We start from the raw sequence: 18,532 nt of genomic DNA on the forward strand, positions 1-18,532 counted from the left end.
CTTGTATAGGAAAAAAAGTTTAAAAATCTTCTTGTCTGAAACCACAACACTTAGGCCTTTGATATTTGGTTTGTAGCATTGTCTTATGGTCCTCAACCAAAATTGTTCAAATTGTACCCCTTGGGTGAAAAGAGGCTCTGCCCTGGGGGTCCCAAGTTTTATATAGACTTGTATAGGAAAAAGCTTTAAAAATCTTCTTGTCTGAAACCATACGACCTAGGCTTTTGATATTTGGTTCGATGCATTGTCTAGTAGTCCTCTACCAAAATTATTCAAATTATGCCCCTGGGGTTAAAAGAGCCCCTGCCCTGGGGTCACTTAGTTATTATGTGAGTTATATAGGAAAAATACTTAAAAATCATCTGATCCTATTTCCAAGACTGTTTAATTATAATTACCTGATTATCCCAAGTAATATGATGTCACTGGACTGTGACCTTGACCTACTGACCTATTTTCTTGTTTTTTGAAGATACAGCCTTGAAATTTTGATGACATACACAGTTTTACACACAAATCGTAAAACTGAATTTCATTGACCATGAATGTGACCTACTGACTTTCTTAATATTTTATCATCAGATTGACATTTGAAACATGTAGCTCATATTACTCAGGTGAGCGATCCGGGGACATCATGACCCTCTTGTTTTCTTTTTCTTTTCATTCTGAGGAGAAAGTGTCCTGAAAAGTGAAGATAGCTATTAATCTAACTTATAAAAAGTAAAGTTTAACAAATGTTTCTATGATATCCCTAGAATTCAAGAAGAGGGTTGGGGCTCAAATTTTAGGGTTGATTGGTTAATGCTTAACACGGGTAGTTTTTGTTTGGCCTAACCTAAAAGACAGAAGTACAGAGATAGTTTCCTAGGTACATCTTCAAATATTGTCAGTTTTAACACATTCCCCACATCACTTCGAAGTTACGATTTTACGAAAGAAATGTATTAATAATATTCCGATCAGTTCTTTTATTAGGTTTGTTAGATAAACCATATTTGGAAATATTACATACCGGTACGCAGAATTATATTACTCTTGGAATGTGCATGCCGATGTAATTTGTGAATTATAGTAATTGAAGAAAATATATTGTGATACGGAGCAGGTTTGCTGCACATATTTATTTTGGTTCCTAAGACTGCAAGTCAATGACTGTCTTGCCAATACAGGAGACACATCAGTCCAAACTATACTTTCAAAAAATTGTCGTCAGTGTTTCCTGTTCTGTTAAAAATGTTTTAGAACACTAGGGGTCCAAGTTAAGTTTATTGAAAGAAACAAAGAAGACTGATACTCTGCATAGCTATCATTGTTTCAAACTCCACACCTCGTAATTCTGCAAGACAGGTACTGGTTTTACCCAGGAAGACTGTATTTGTACATTGGAAACAGGCTATAGGTGTACCAAGGAAACAGGCTACAGATTTATTCAGTAAACTTCAATGACTTTAGGTCAGGTGGTTTGGTATGGACCTACTATAAGCCAGTGAGATGGCTTTCCCTAGTGAAAGAATTTTACATCCCTTGTAGGGTTTCGAACACACATTGGTGAGAGCAAATTATTCAAAGTCAGTAGCCTAAACATTCGAACTGGAAGGCTCTTATCATCACTTTTTATTAAGTTCTAATGAAAAATTGTGAACTAAATAAGTATTTAAGGGTTTTCGTAACAACATAATGATATATATTGTGTTTGTATGCCTTTCAGATGAAATAACATGTCTGTTTTGTGGATTAATTCTCGGGTTTGACGTATACTACCTCTGTGTGATATATTTTGATGTGGCTAATTGCGTGTCTTTGGGTCCTTTAAGCTTTGTGATGTACTGTTGAAATGTCTGTATTTAGCAAGTGGTAGCCAAGAAGGAAAAGAAAAATTCTCTAAATTGACTTGAATTAACATATAAACGTGATATAACTGTGATATAAAGCCTAAACTTCAATCTTAAACTATATTTTTATTTATTTGTACTGATTTGATGGCTCGTTTTTTTCTGTATATTTTGATAGATGGTATTTACGTTGAAACAAACGCTTTGATATTGTTTCTTATAAGAAAATTTGTTGACTGGGTTTTCCTGAGAGCAGCTTTCTGATGTTCACATTAACACATTCATGTATGTGTTTTGTTAGTATGACCTTTCCATTTTCTTTATAAATGGCGGTGGAGTACTGAGGTTGTTAGAATAATTCAATCAGTAGGACAAAAATGATGTTAATTAATACATGTTGACGTGACATCATTCTGTTCTGTTTCATGGACATGCTGATGTGATACTTTCTGATACTGTAGGACCAGACAATAGTGCCTCCATTTCTGATCCATTTCTCGTCACCTGCTATTTTGTTCATGTAAGAGATATCTAAATTGAATTCAGAAGTATGATTAACGTGTTGTAATCATTTTACCTACTCAAAAGCAGTTCTATACCATACAGAATAATATTTGGGTTGCACACTCATGAAATTATTTCGTGAGACTTAACAACCTCTTTATCATGTTTCTTTTAATTAAAACATGCTTCATCTATGTATTATTTCTTAAATAAGCCAATTTGTAAGGTATAGCATTTAAAAAAACTTTTTGAGCGATTAAAATATTTTTTTTCTTGAAAATGAATTATTTTGTTTTTTCCTGCATTTACCTTTAAATAGAAAGAAATGGCTCTGTATCTCAGAAAATAAAGGGTAATTAATAAGAAATACCTGAATGTGTAATGTGTACATGAAAGCAGTTAAGTTGAAAATCCAATTACGGAAATACTTAACTGAAAGTAAATCACTATGCTGCATAAGACTCAAAGTGACTTCAGTGCATGCAGACCGCATGAGAATTATAGATGCCTTATTTGTGTCATAGAGAGCACTTTGACATAGATGAACTTACATTAGATAAAATATCTCGGTCTATTTGTTGGAAATTTAAGACATCATTTTCTCGCCTACGTTAATTTTTTGTCAGTTGTATGTTAGTGTTTGATTCACATATTCTGTAACAGCATTTCTAACAAAATGATATTATTTTAACCAGTACATAGTACATTATTCCAAATTACAAGGGACTTTACACTTTGTACATTAAATTTATTTTTAAAAGCAAAAGTAGGAAACCTTCGTTAATTTTTTCGCTGTTGGAAATTTTGTTTCCCCACAACCCCTACCAGAATGAAAGTAATATGAAAAATGAAATTCACGGAATGTGTTGCTTACTTGCTAATATATTAATTCTGAAAGGTTTTAAGTAGATCTGACAACAAACTGGAATCAAAGCAGAATTTCTTAGCATAAAGTCACTAAAGTGTTTGAATTATCTCCCCTGTTTTTAATATTGATCTATTGTATCTTTAGGTAGTGATCCCATAATGACATTCAGAAATTTATGTACGATAATGTATTCTTGGTTAGCGATTTCAGCATTTGTCCAGCTTGTTGTTTCGTATGAACTGCATTAGTCGACGGAGAATGCCGATATAGAATAAAGAGAATATGAAATCGAACAAGAATTGTCGAATATCATAACTGGTGACTACCGTAATTATCTGAAAGTATACAGAATATTCAATGAAAAAGCTGGGTATGGAATATGCAAATCAAAAGTAGAAATAATCACATGAGGAGAATCAGTTTATACAGAATGTAGTGAGATATTATTAGTTAGATAAGTGCATGCATGGGAGGCGTTATGTTTATGAAAATGTCTTGTTTTAAAAGCCATCTTTTGAAACTTAACCTGGGTTCCTCTGTAATTTGCTGATTTTTTTTTTTTTACATTGAAGCATATTGACAAAGCTTTTAATTTCTTAGAAACAAATAGAATATAGGCTTAGGTTTCAGTGAGAATGAAAGCAATTACAAGACATTTATATGAACGACTATAATTGCTTTACTCACGTAAAATTTCAGCACGTTTTTATACCATAGGTTTGGTTTGGAATTTACTTAATTCAGGTACATGATCCTTGTTAATAGACATTGTTTAAGTGAAATCAAACACTAAATGACATTAAATATATAATACTGGTACTGCCTTACAGGTGGAAAATTGTTCTGTTCTCAGATATATATGATATTAGATATGTGTTTTGTTTAGACTTAGTATATAAAGTATATATCCTGTCTTTTGATGTTCAAATAAAATATGAAAATTTGTTATAGATTGTCATTGTTCAGTTTTCCGCAGTCATGTTTTCTTCATATAATTTTATGCATAGTGTCAGCCTTTATATACATTGTTTTTGTATGTAATATGATTAAGTGATTTTATTATTTGGCCAACTGTTATTTTGTTTGATGCAGCTTGAACTTAGCTGACAAATCATATTAGAGGAATTTCGCTTGGAGTTACTGTCTGGTCATTGGTCAAGTGAGATGGAAAGTGCATATTAAAAATATGACTGTAAAATGTCCAGTCAAATCCATCTGTCGATTTCTGCATTTCATTTTCTTTAAGGCACAAATTTCATAGTTTGTACCTCAGTGTTTCATTGAACTTTATTCACTATAGACAGTATTATTGGTTCTGAGTGAAAATCTCTAGAATCAGCTAGGTCAGCCAGTTACTCATCTAAACAAATATGTGTGAACTACTGTGCAGTACCATAACATTGTAGAGAAATTACGGTTATCTTCTGTGCAGAACCGCAACATTGTAGAGAAATAAAGGTAATCTACTGTGCAGAACTGTAACATTGTAGAGAAATAACAGTAATCTACTGGGCAGAACCGTAACATTGTAGAGAAATGACTGTTACCTACTATGGAAACCGTAATATTGTAAAGAAATGATGGTAAACTATTGTGCAGAACTGTAACATTGTAGAGAAATAATGATAATCTGCTGTGCATAATGTGAACTTTGTAGAGAAATAATGTTAATCTACTGTACAGGACCATAACATTGCAGAGAAGTAACTTTGATTTATTATACATTGCCTGATCATTGTAGAGAAATAACAGTAGTCTAGTGTGCATTACTTGAACACTGCAGAAAAATAACCATCCTATTCAATTGAAACTTTGTACAGTCAGTTTATGGATTGATAAGGAAGAATAGATGTTCTCGGCTATATGAATGTTGTTTTTATTTACAGGAAACATCAAAGAGGGGAGACCACTTGATCCTACAGGCACTGTCATGTATATGGACCAATGTGAAGTACAAGGTACTCTAAAGTTGTCAGTGTAAAAGGGACTATAAGTGTTGATTTTCCTTTCTCTCAAATTTTGATCTTTTTGAGTTACAGAATATTTTTCGTATTGGTAAAAATTTGATTCTTTGGAATAAATGAAATTAGTGTGATCAAACTGTCATGAAACGATAGGAACTGACATGAAATATTGAAATTTTGGTGCAGTTTAAGGGACCAGCATACTAGTGTTTCCTTTTAGCTTTGTAGGTTTGAAATGAAATACTAGAGATGTAAAATACTTTTACTTTAAAGCCATTATGTAAATTTGGTAGTACATTAGTATAATAAAGCTTTGACATTGATGTCGTTTTATGTATACCCGGTAGGAGACGTTGGTCGAATTTACTTGGTCAATAATAGGTAAAGAAAGAAGAAATTTTGATAAGTTTAAGCAGGAAAAGCTTATATGTGATAAAAAAAATATTAACTTTGTGTCTTTCCACATTGAATTTATTCAACTCACCTGGCACTTTATTATTTTATTCAAATATGAAAGAGACTTGTGTAATAACTTTTATGTGAGGAAGCTTCAATGAAGTTGACAAGCAGTGGGCTGGTGCGTCTGGTAACTGGTAGAGCCAGGTTACCACCTTAACAGATATCCTCAAGTCAGATATTCTGATCTACCCCGGGAAACAGTGTAAGATTCTTATACTTTTATCAGTTTTAATTTTTTTTTTAATTATTTCTAGGGTTAATTCCTGTATCATACATACAGCGCCATCTGGGAGACAAGAACCTACGAATGAGACATCATTACCTTGGTGGAACTGGTACAAAACCCGTTGCTGTTGCATTGTTGGTAAGCAAAACTTAATGAAAATATATACAAGGTATTGTGAAGATTGACAGATTCTCCTGGCCAAGTTAAATCAGTGTGAAAAAAAAATGATACAGTGGTATTGCAAATACTTTTTATATATCATATTTTTTAAGATATGATTTTAAGAATTATGTGATCGAAAAAAAGTGTTCTGCAGCCGTTTCGTTCTACAGAATAGTGCATAAGTTTATTGCTGAAATTATAAATTATATATGTACACAGCCTATGTATTCCACTTTTAATATGTAATTATGATATTTCAGGGAGCATATCAGTCGGTTTTACTAATATTTTCTTTAAATTTTTTTTCTTAATTGCTAATAAAAGATAACTAAAACACAGAGACCATTGAGGAGAGTGTCTGGCTGGTAATGTGATCTGTTTATTCAGTAGCATCATACGCATGTTCCATGGTGCACATGTGCAGAAACACTCCCTGTTCTTACTGTATTATGCAATAGCAGATGATCAAACTGGGCCTTTGGCATTACAGTTAGTTCATTGAAGTAGCCCTTATTAGTCCTTGGTTGAAAACCAGTTCCTGGGACTATAGGAATGCGCTTTTCCGTCATTCCGTCCGTCTGGGTGTGTGTGTGTGTGTGCGTCTGTCCGTCTGTCCGCAATTTCGTGTCCGGTCCATAACTCTGTCATCCATGAAGGGATTTTAATATTACTTGGCACAAATGTTCCCCATGATAAGACGACGTGTCATGCACAAAACCTGGACCCCTAGCTCAAAGGTCAAGGTCACAATTGGAGGTCAAAGGTCAACAGGGCTTTTTTCCTGTCTGGTCCATAACTCTCCCTGTCATCCTTGAAGGGATTTTAATATTACTTGGCACAAATGTACCTCATGATAAGACAATATGTCGTGCACAACTTTCAGACCCCTAGCTTAAAGGTCAAGGTCACACTTAGCAGTCAAATGTTAACATAGCATGAACAGGGTCTGTTTCATATCCGGTCCATAACTCTGACATTCATGAAAGGATTTTAATATCACTTGGCACAAGTGTTCCCCATGATGAGACGACGTGTCATGCGCAAATCCCAGACCCCTAGCTCAAAGGTCAAGGTCACAATTGGGGTCAAATGTCAACAGAGTTTTTTTCCTGTCCGATCCAGAACTCTGTCATCCATCAAGGGATTACAATATTACTTGACATAAACGTTCCCCATGATGAGACGACATGTCTTGCGCAACACCCAAAACCCTAGCTTAAAGGTCAAAGTCACACTGAGATCAAAGGTCAATAGGATTTTTTTCCTGTCCGGTCTATAACTTTGTCATGCAAAACAGGATTTACGTAAATATCAGCTGGCACAAGTATTCCCCTGGATGAGACAACATGTCATGCGCAAAACCCGGGCCCAAGGTTTAATGTCAAGGTCACACTTAGAGACCAAAGGTCAGGTACAAGAATGACTTTGTCTGGAGCATGTCTTCTTCATGCATGGAGGGATTTTGATGTAACTTGGCACAAATGTTCACCAACATAAGACGGATTGTCATGCGCAAGAACCAGGTCCCTAGGCCTAAGGTCAAGGTCATATTTAGAGGTCAAAGGTCAAATTCAAGAATGACTTTGTCTGGAGCATTTCTTCTTCATGCATGATGGGATTTTGATGTAACTTGGACCAAATGTTCACCACCATGAGGCACCCTTGTTTTTAGAATTATGTCCCTTTGTTTTTACTATAAATAGATCTTCTTGTCGTTTGCGACTACACTGTCAGACCAGTAGCACTATAAATAGATTATATTGTAACTTTTTTATTACTTGCCATAGAGAAAAATCAAGACCACTTTTCTGTGGTACAACATACATGTTACATCCAATTTTTAGGTGTATTTTGACCTTTTTCTACCTGGTAAAGAGTTTCTTGTGGACTTACATTATATAGATATTTTTATTGTTTTTTGATTTTTTTTTCATTTTTTTTTTAGGATTAATTTCCCTTTGTTGTTACTATAAATAACTTATTTGATAACTTTTTTATAATCGGCCAAAAAAAATCAATATGAAAACAACTGTGGGTTTTTATATACGCACATTTTAATCCAAGTGTGTTGTTATAACATATTGTATTGTCCGTAAGTATTGACCTGGCACTCATGAATATTCGGTATATTTCCGTAAATTAATTTTCGGTGTCCGAACATAAATAACGATATAACTAAATATTACATATATAATTCCTAACTGGTATATTGTCACATGTGCAGGTAGTTGTGTGGACAAAGCGTTTACCTGCCAATATCTGGATTGTGGGTTCGAGTCCTACGTCTGACCATATCTTTTTTTTCCCTCAAAGTTTATATGCAGACTGAATACTACTCATTTGATCAAAGGTATCGTGATATTTATGGTTCATTTATTAAAAGTAATCATATTTACCCGTTGCAAAATTTGGAATAAAATTATTTTAAAACTATCTTAGATAAAAAGACAAATTACCTGTCTAAAGCGTTCCAGAAAAAAATACAAGAGAAAAGAATTGAAATTCATGAAATATGATAAATTAAATAATATAAACGATAGCATTACAATACATTAAATTGAAGGGGAAAAAAGCTCTACGTATGTGATTTCGAACCCGAGGTAACGAACGTGGAAGTCAGACACGTTACCTCTACACCACCGTGTCATTGATAAACGTTACATTTTACTTTAGTAATGTAGATACTTTTGGGATACTAATATTGCGTAAATAAACGAACACGCCCGAAATATTGGTGAAGATTAATGAGTGCCAGGTCAGTACTTACGGACAATATATATAGTACAATATTGTTTATTTTATTACTCAAAATAAAAACCAATTATCTCATACAACACTCTTTATTCATCAAGAATATGCATTGATACTTACAACGATAGTAAAACATACGCATGATACATTTTGTAATAATTTAATTAAATTCAGTAAAAGTACATTGACAATATTGGGAGTTGATCGGCCGCTCATGACTCAACAAGGGTCTCACCATGTAGAGTCGTTAAAAGCACAGCAAAATCCGTCGACCGAGAGGAGAACAGACGCACCAACCCAAGGCTTGCAAAAACAACGCAACTGTGCAATCCATCGAACTTCGAATTGTGAATCCAACCCAGCCCGGGTGTCACCGGGATGCGGTCAAATGCACAACCCTAGCCAATGTAAAGCGAGGCAATATAACACAACGGACCACAAGGCAAAGCAATGCAAGACACTTTGTACTTTGTAACAGGTATCACTCAAACAACGCAAAGTAACGCAAGACACTTTGTACATTGTAACAGGTGTCACTCAAAGGCAAAGCAACACAAGACACTTTGCACTTTATAACAGGTATCACTCAAATGCAAACACACAACAATTTCAATTGAATGTCGAGCTACCATTCCACCCATTTCGGGTTTCACCGAGAATGAGCGAAACCGCAACAAAAGTCAATGAAAGGCAAGGCAAGGCAAGGCAAAGTGACACCACTGAGAGCAACGCAACATACGCAACATACGCAACACACGCAACACTAGGAATTGCCAAGTACTAGGGCAAAACCTTTTACTATCCAGTTAACACAAACTGGTAAACATATGATACCCCAAAGTACGCAACTTGAATGCAAACATACAGACACCGTATCCGCTCACCTCACGGCCGACAGAATTTTACCGCCACAATAAATTTATAATTTATCCGCCAAAATTCTACGGCCTTTCAAACTATTCTTTAAAAAATCGCATCTTTTATGTAATCACCAAAAAACTGTAGTCCTACTTTCTTATACTGTATTCCATCTGACCGAAACAAAATGTGGCATAGCATCAATATCGAGCCTAATTATAATGAATTTGCCACCTGAATAAACTAACTTGCGGTAGGCCATATATTACTAAATCTAATCTTACAACTTCCAAAGCTATGATTTTGATATAACTTGCATCAACAATTAGACAGTACAAGCTCCCCTTTTGAAGATTTGGCTGAAACGGCAGAAAAAAGAAAAGACTGACATTTTACTCCAGATTAATGAGTAGAAGTCCTGAATTTACGATCATTTCTCTATTAATTGAGATAATTAATGCACATACAGAAGACATTTTGTCTGCGCCTACAGAAAAATTTATGTGACCCGATTTCTACTCCTTAATTCTGAAATAACGGGTTTTGATAGATACATATTTCATTGTTTTGAAATTTTATATACGCATATTTGTTCTCAACTACGGACAAGTATGAAACTTGAACAATTTGTATGTTAATCGTTTGCTCACATAAACAAACCAAAGTATGATACAATAAACAAAGTCTAACATATTTTCAACTCGTATTCCTCGTATATCGTGCACGGGAAGCAGTCGCATTTGACCTTTATTAAAAACTTTGTCGATAGAGCCCGCTTGTCTCGGGTAGCACAATTATTTCGACAGCCGTCTAACAGTTTATTTATGACGAAACCTGTATGTAAATGAAAAACCCATGCAGTTTGTGAAATTAATTTAAAGCCCTGCTCCCGTCCTACATATTAACCTTGAATCGTAACTGAAAAAGCAAGAAAATCCCGACTATGAACAGTGACACTTGTCAAAATAGAGTCTATTTTATATATAATTCTATATGAAATACCATTAGTTTTGCGTGCAACAGCGTGGTACGTGCCTATTATAATCATGGTTGCATACACACAACAGAATTAATTGAATAGCAGCGGGGTAGGATTTTAAGCCTGTAATGTAAGTTAAATTCGTCTTTCACAAAACAACATACACTATAAGAAAATAATGTGATGGGTTGATATCGGTCATTGTTAAGGTAAACGGTAAGTGATTTATTTTTTTTTTATTTTTTTTTTTTATAATGATTTAATAGCTGTATTGTATGTAACCGAGGAATAAGTGCTACTTTTATTTAAGATTGTAACAATGTTCGAACTCTATGGATCTACATCAGGAGCTGCTTATCTGAATCTGAATAACTTAAACCAAAAATGTCATCGTGACGACCTGGTACATGTTCAGCGTATATAGGAAAGCAATAAAATCTGACAACTACATGATAGTTTGTACAAGATACTTATAACTGCCCTATTGAGGCAAAAGAGCTTTTAGATTTATTACTTATTATTCAGCAGTTGTTTAATAAGTCTGATCCCCAAACCACAACCGCCGCTAAGATTGGAAACAATTCCGTCAATGTTATGTTTGCTGTAAATCCAAGTCTGTATCATAAATCAAGTCATCAGTGACGGTGAAAATAATATAAATTATTTCCTTAAAATAATTTCATTTATTCCTCGAGACTTAAAATGTTTGTTAGTTGCTAAGGATTCGGGATTAATCGGCCTTTATTATTCAGTTGAACTGGTTCTCGTTTTATTAATACAGTACTGATGTGCATGTTCAGCGAGCCGAGAACACAGCCAGTTGTTCGATATAAAAGCAAAAAGCCCGTGCAGATTTCTCACATTGCGTCTGAAAGGGCGAATAGACCGTTATTATACACTGACAGAATCTACAGTTCTTCTACATGTCGTTCAGTAAAGATAAACTTACCCTCCCGCCACACCCTAAGGTTGCTAATGCAGTAGTTTTTTATGGTTAACTTAGTTTTTTTGGTGAAAGACCTGACATTCTGGAGAAATTTGTGTCAGATTTGCTGCGTTTTGTATTATACTTTCAGGGTACAGATTTCTTATATGGCGTTTATTGAAGATGTCAGTGAGCTGTTAGTGCAACGTACACTGTGAAGTCTCCGATATCCCAATTATAATCATACTCAAAGAAGTTACGAATGAATGTTCTGTGATAGAAGCCAAGTCGAAGGAACTTCAAAGTACCGTAGATAGATAATTCCTGGAAATTAACTTTTGGATAGTTCCCGATTTATGGAATTCAGGTGTATTGTGTTGATAAATAACAGCATTCGTTAGAATGTTTTTAACTGGAGCTGTCTGCTTTTTTAGGATATCGGAAATTAAATTAATGTTTAAGACATTTTCTGTAAAAGAATATATAGGAAAGAAATTACATGAACTTGTGTATTACTTTAGCTTAGGTATTTTCATTTATATCTTAGCTTCTAGATAAAAGATAAGGCTCACTGGCAGTTATTTATGTGTTTTGTAATTTTTATGAATCGGTAATTATACCTTAAATGTTAGGACTGTCGCTCAAATAATGTTGAATTGAGGGGATCAGGCGAGATATCGAGTTAATTAGATTGCTAAACAATAACCGGTTGGGTGTTTGTTTTGTGGCGATTTATACGGTAGACGCCGAACTAGAGATATATCTATGCGTTTGGTGTGATGAATTTTATTCGGAACAGTTCAGTGTAATTTGCGTTGTCGTCTGTCAGTTATGGACACGGTCCGCTCAGTTTGGTGAAGCTATGTTTGCCTTTATCGGGCCTATCACAAGGGCATTATTGTCTTAAACAGTGCACCAAAGGTTTTTCATTGCAAAAGATGCACCTTGCTATTTAAGGTTGGTTGACCTGAAGTTGCTTCGGGTCACTAGGATTTCGTCCTTATAGTACTGGCGAGTCCTAGATTGCATTGCGTTGCGTTGCGTTGCTTGCTTGTGAAGTGGTTGTAGTGCACCACTATAGGTTCTGGGGGATGCCTAGGTTGCTTTGCTTTTTTGCGTAGTGAAGCTTCTATAGTGAATAATTACAGTATTGGCGAAACCTAGGTTGTGTCTGTAATGTATCACTATGGTACTGGTGAGGCCCAAGTTGCATTCCGTTGTCCGTAGTGCTTCACTATAGTGTTGGTAATGCCTATGTTGCGTTGTTTCTTGCGATATGAAGTGTCTGTAATGCATCACAATGGTACTGGTGAGGCCCTGGTTGCATTCCGTTGTCTGTAATGCTTCACTATAATGTTGTGTGGTGCCTATGTTGCGTTGCTTCTTGCAAGGTGAAGTGTGTCTGGGGTGCATCAGTTGGTGTTTTGTGTGGTAGGCCCGGTCAGTCCGTATTTTAGTTTTACTAGCTGAAGAATTGGGCTGTCTCATGAATATTTAACGCGTGCCGTTTTCGTGGACAATAATGCCAATATTGTCGTTCTTGTTTTAGCACAGACATATATCAGACAGCTTTCTAGCACTGAGTGTTTGGTAGCAGCTCTTGACTTGCTTCGTGGCATCGTTTTGGTGCGGAGCCGTGGTGAGCTGAGGTCTGCTGTCATACATTCGGGTGTGGTCCGTGTGCTGGGTGCCATCTGCGGTTTTTAGGGGTCATCGCATCGCGTGTTGTCTCATGCTTGCGCCTGGTCTCCTCTCGCTTGAAGATAGAGCGGCCAAAAACATGCCAACTTAACTTTTCAATGTTTTTCTCAGATCTATTGATGCATTTACCTTAGCAGATGTAGAATATATTAATTTAGAAATCAAGTATTTTAAGTCATTTGTTCGTCATAATGTGTTATATGATCTTAAAACATTTAACAGTATAACAATGAGATAAATAAAAGACAAAGAATGGTACATGTTCTTATTTTATGTCGAGTAATATGGAATAAATACCAAAATCGGAATATTCACCCGGGTACTAACAAAAGACAAAATTATAAATCTTAGTTTGTAACAGAAAAAACTGAAATCCAACTGATTTTTTTTTTTGTAAAAATCATAACATTGTTAAATATCCTAATTCTTGTATGATGATATAGTTTTGTCAGACCAAAAACGGCGAGTAAAGATTGACCGGTAAAAATTGTCATCTTGACGAACCGGTACAATCTTAGAAATGTGACAATTTATTAGTGTTCAACTTTGATTTATGCAGATTCTAAAATCTAGCAAACTATTCAAATGTTATGTACCTGGTTAAGTTACAAATGAAAGAGATTTTAATTGATATGTCAACGTCCTCGTGTATCTACAAATAAGTTTTAATTTGTGTTCGCCTGTGAATTTAATGTTTTGACATACTTCTATGCTACATAACGTAAACTATTTATAAATGGTTAAATTGAACCTGCTGCGCATGAATGACGTAAACTGAGATCCGAAGTGACCTGATTATTGAACCCATTTATATTAACCATTAATAAGATCGTTCATTGTATGATAAATGATGAGTTCCTCTATATTCACCTGAAATATTTTTGTGAAATGAAACATTTTACTGAAATCTTGAAATTTAGCAGTGGGACCGGCTACTCGGTCAGTTTCAATATTATTTTAAATTTGCGTATTGATTATTCTGAATTCAGTGAAACGTATTTAACTATTACTCTTAAAGTGAACATAGCAATTCAATGAAATTAGAAGACAGTTTGTGTAAGAGATAAGATGTTCCAACTGTTATGTTTCCTAAACTGACAGAATCTCAGAAGTGATCCTTTATGAAAGGAAGCTCGAACAAAAAGACGACAACTTTTGATTACTTAAAGACTTTATATGCGCGTTGAAATTTGTACACTTTACATCGTAAGAAAATTTGCGAATAAACCACGTACGATTACAGAAATTACAGTCATAAAACATATGCATAAAAACTGATGTTAACTGATTTAACCAGCATGTAATGGCCCATAAATTATTGTTTGACTTAGACCATGGAGCTGAAGTGCTTTGACGTAAAAGAAATTGATCGTCATAACTCGTAAATGAATAAGTTCTTCTAACGCAATGCGCGATCTCTGAAGTTATACATATAATGCAATATCTCATCAATTTTGAAAGAATACCTGGTATACTGAAATGTAAGTGATGAATTCATTAGTAGATTTCTCAAAAAAAAAAAAAACTTAATATTTTGCTGTACATTTAATGCGCTAATAACTATTCAGATTAACTACCAAACCCTTGCAAAATACGGACTTTTGACTGTGCATTTCGGTTGTAATACCTAATTTATCTACTCACCTTAACATTTAATTAAAGCTGACCCTGAATCGCTAAGTAAACATCTGTCGAGCGTAAAGTTTGTAAAGAAATGTCAAATACAGTTCAATTACTAGGTCATTCGTACCACAAGTTTTCAAAACAAATATTTCTCTACATGCAAAATTCTTATAAATATCAAAATATGAAAATCGTAGCTAGGATACAAAAACTAAATCTAATTTTACAAACATGATGTTTACAAAAACGAACTGTTGTTAGACACCTGCTCCAGTTCTACCTTATAACCTTAAATTGACACTGAAAAAGCATGGAAATCATGATTAGGAACAGAGACGCCTGTCAAAATAGCGACTTTTAAATCAAATTATACATTTGTGTATACAAAACACCTTTGATTTTGCGAGCTAAGTGTAGTACATGTTGCCTTATGTCATCAAAAGTTATATACACAGTAAAATTTGAATAACCGTGGAACCGAGTTTACTGATATTATATGCCAAAATAGAGTCAAAAGGATAGCCTGTAGACGTGTGCGTAGATATATATTTGCGTCGCCACACCCCATTCGTGAATATTATGAAAAAACCTAAGGCTCTATGTTTGAACAACAAACAATCTACTAAATCTGTGATATTATTTTTCGACATACTGGCAGAAGATTGGTAACACCGTCAACAACATTCTCTTCTAAAGCATCTGCACCTAGCATCCCTCTTGCCATTGTCCTGAGGAGCATACTGCAGAATATTTCTGTTAAGGATTCCTCCGAAATATCAGTTCCCGCCTTTTACCATGAGGCATTGCAATGATAAATCAAAACATGTAAATAGTTTTGACGTTACCGACGGTGTAGCTAGCAAAATGTGAGAGAACTGCACGAGATTATTGGTATTTATATTATATCGACTGGGTACCAGTATCAATAGGAACCAGTTCAGATCAGCCAAGTGTAACAATATCGATGACACGTTTATCTACGAAAACAGACGACAATTTAATAAACTAGCAGACGGTAATTAACGAGCAACAATTTGAGAAAAAATAAATTAAATTATTTTAATTCTAAAATAATTTCCATTATACATCATTGACAGATATCAGTTCATTATGTTATACTGCAGTAGAGAAAATTAGGTGTCTTCCAGTAGGGGACTTTGTATTGCATGGCAATACTTCATTCACTTGTTTAAGATTTATTTTCATATAACAGTTTCAAACTTTCTAGTAAATGAGATGTGAAACCAAATTTTTAGTCTAATTTGGTACCATATAACCAATACTGTGTTGGTGCATCATAAAACCCAAATCAACTCTCACCAAACTGACTTGTTTTTTTTCTGCAGAAAAACACTGTGACGGAGTATATAGACATTAGTGACAACTATGTTGAGGCAGAGGGGGCCAGATATATAGGCGGAATGTTGAGAAACAATACATTTATCACAAATCTGGTAGGTTTAAATTGAACTTGTTTTTCCTGAGGTTCATATTTCTTGTAAATGCCATATTTTTTTTGGATAATTTATTTTTATAGTTATGATTAATGGTTGTCTGTGAGTCTGTTAATTATCAATCTAGTTTCCCTCAATAACTTAAGAATGCTCGGACCAATGCTGCTCAAACTTGGATGTATATTGTTCCACATAATGTTTGTGGTCCTCAAAATTGAACCCCAATGAGCACATAAAAATCCCATTCATTTTTGGTTCAAAGGTCAAAATTCATAAATTTCACAATTTAGATGCTGTGATAAAAACCACGAAATTTCATGCTCACAAAATTAAGTGATTGCACAGTAAAGTACAAAATAAATACTCTTTCTTGACATAGATCCTCAAAGATGCTGTAGGCCTTGGTCTGAAAGTAATGTTCAGAAATGTATCATTTGGTCCTTGGCATGCCAAAACTCTCCTACCACATTCTAGATAAAATATATTTCTTTTAGAGCATGCCCCAATATCCCCTAGCAGTTTGGCTTGCAAAAATATTCTTGTGTAGCTAAGCCTTTGTTTGATGTCAAGTGCAAACATAATTTTTCCAACTTCTCAAATCCAAAATTCTAGCTGGAATCTCTTGTTAAACTGATATTGGTATTATGATTTGTACCTAGTTGCATGGAATTCTAAGAGTTCTATTAAGTGCTTTTTCTAGGAACAAATGGAGTTCTCAAATTTCAAAGCTTCACTCAGACATTTGTGTCATATATTTGCCAAGAAACTTGCAAAAAATTCAATAACCTACACATGGTTATTCACAAACGGTATTTATTCATGTTAGGTGAAGTAAGTGCTTATGAGAAAGGTAAGATTATCAGTAAATTAGATTGCTGTAGCTTGGATAATATTTTTGGTGGGTTTACTTTCCCTAATATTTGGTAATAATTCCACTTATGATATCAAAATATTCATGAATATTAAGGTAGTGGACCCATAATGATGATTGACGAATTACATATTCTCATGTGATTTCAGCATTCTACACTCTTTGACGGAAAGCCATGTGTGCTAGGCTATATTTACATCGTAAGAATGCCGAATGGCCTACTGAGAATACGTAAAAACACGGAAATTGCTGAGAATCATTACAGGTCTACTATCTTAATCTGCATGATGTCCTAAAAGACAAAACACTTAAATTTTGCAGATTTTTAATGCATCAAAGAAGGCTGCTTACTGTAAAAATCTTTGAAATAAACCTGCACAACAGCTACCCAGTCTAAACATTGACTAGCATAATAATGACCCTTAACATAACAGGCAGTGCACAAGTTTGCCCTAGCCTTCACTGTTTGGAAATGTTACATGCTGTCTTGACATACAAATCTGAATGTTTATATCCATTTGATTATAATCTGAGGGTTACAGAATGAAACTGAGAAGATAAGGTAAACTTGTCGTACTTTTTAATCATTATCAATCTTGTGTTGTTTTTCCAGAATATATCAAACAATTTTATAGGCAGAGATGGATTTTCAGCCATATGCAGGATGCTTGAATCAAACACAACCCTAAAAACACTCTGTGTGTCAGGTAATGTAAAGGACTCTTTTTAAACTCTTTTTAAACATGGTTATATGTCTGCCCCCTTGCTTACTTGCTATTCTTCTTGAGATTTTAGTGCTAATTACAGAGTGACGACCCTTCAAATAGTCAAAACTTTGGATTTTTTTGTTTGTGATGCTCAGAGCTCAAAAATTATATGGCCTAGAATAATGAATCCTTTATATAACATGTTTGTTGAGGTTATATCCCCTTAAAACTGCAAACATTTGAATTATTGCCCCTTATATGTGACAAATGTACCAGTGGGGTCACACCTTGTGTCCTACAGAAACACGCTAGTTAGGAATCTTCTTTGTGGATAATGGAGTTTTGGAGAAAAAGAGGATTTCATAAATTTGTACAGTGTAGAAATAAACATACTAAAACATGAAAATCAGGCTAATTTGCCATTTACCTAGTAATGGAAAATTTTATCTTTTAATTTGTTATTGGACTTAATCAAGTTTTTATCAGACTTCACTATCTGACTCTCTGTCTGCTATCTTTAGCTATTTACACTCATTATATACATGAATATCTTTAACTAGATATTACTAAACTCACTGGTAGTATGCACAATTGTCAGTGGTACAAGGTCGAGGCTGCCCGGCTAAATAAATCAGAAATTGCTTT

At 34.5% G+C, this 18,532-nt stretch overlaps 1 protein-coding gene across 4 annotated transcripts in view; it reads left to right on the forward strand.

Annotated features, from left to right (window-relative positions):
* The window catches only part of LOC123529004 (leucine-rich repeat-containing protein 74B-like), a 75,808-nt gene that overhangs the window by 23,212 nt on the left and 34,064 nt on the right, over positions 1–18,532 (forward strand). For all 4 annotated transcript variants that reach the window (XM_045309156.2, XM_053522430.1, XM_045309158.2 and 1 more), the window contains 4 exons: positions 5,094–5,165; positions 5,885–5,994; positions 16,202–16,309; positions 17,794–17,887. In XM_045309156.2, coding sequence (XP_045165091.2) covers positions 5,094–5,165; positions 5,885–5,994; positions 16,202–16,309; positions 17,794–17,887 — 384 coding nt within the window. The remainder of the gene's footprint in view (positions 1–5,093; positions 5,166–5,884; positions 5,995–16,201; positions 16,310–17,793; positions 17,888–18,532) is intronic.

Source organism: Mercenaria mercenaria, chromosome 13 (genome assembly GCF_021730395.1).
Source record: "Mercenaria mercenaria strain notata chromosome 13, MADL_Memer_1, whole genome shotgun sequence".
In the NCBI taxonomy this organism is placed as follows: domain Eukaryota; kingdom Metazoa; phylum Mollusca; class Bivalvia; order Venerida; family Veneridae; genus Mercenaria; species Mercenaria mercenaria.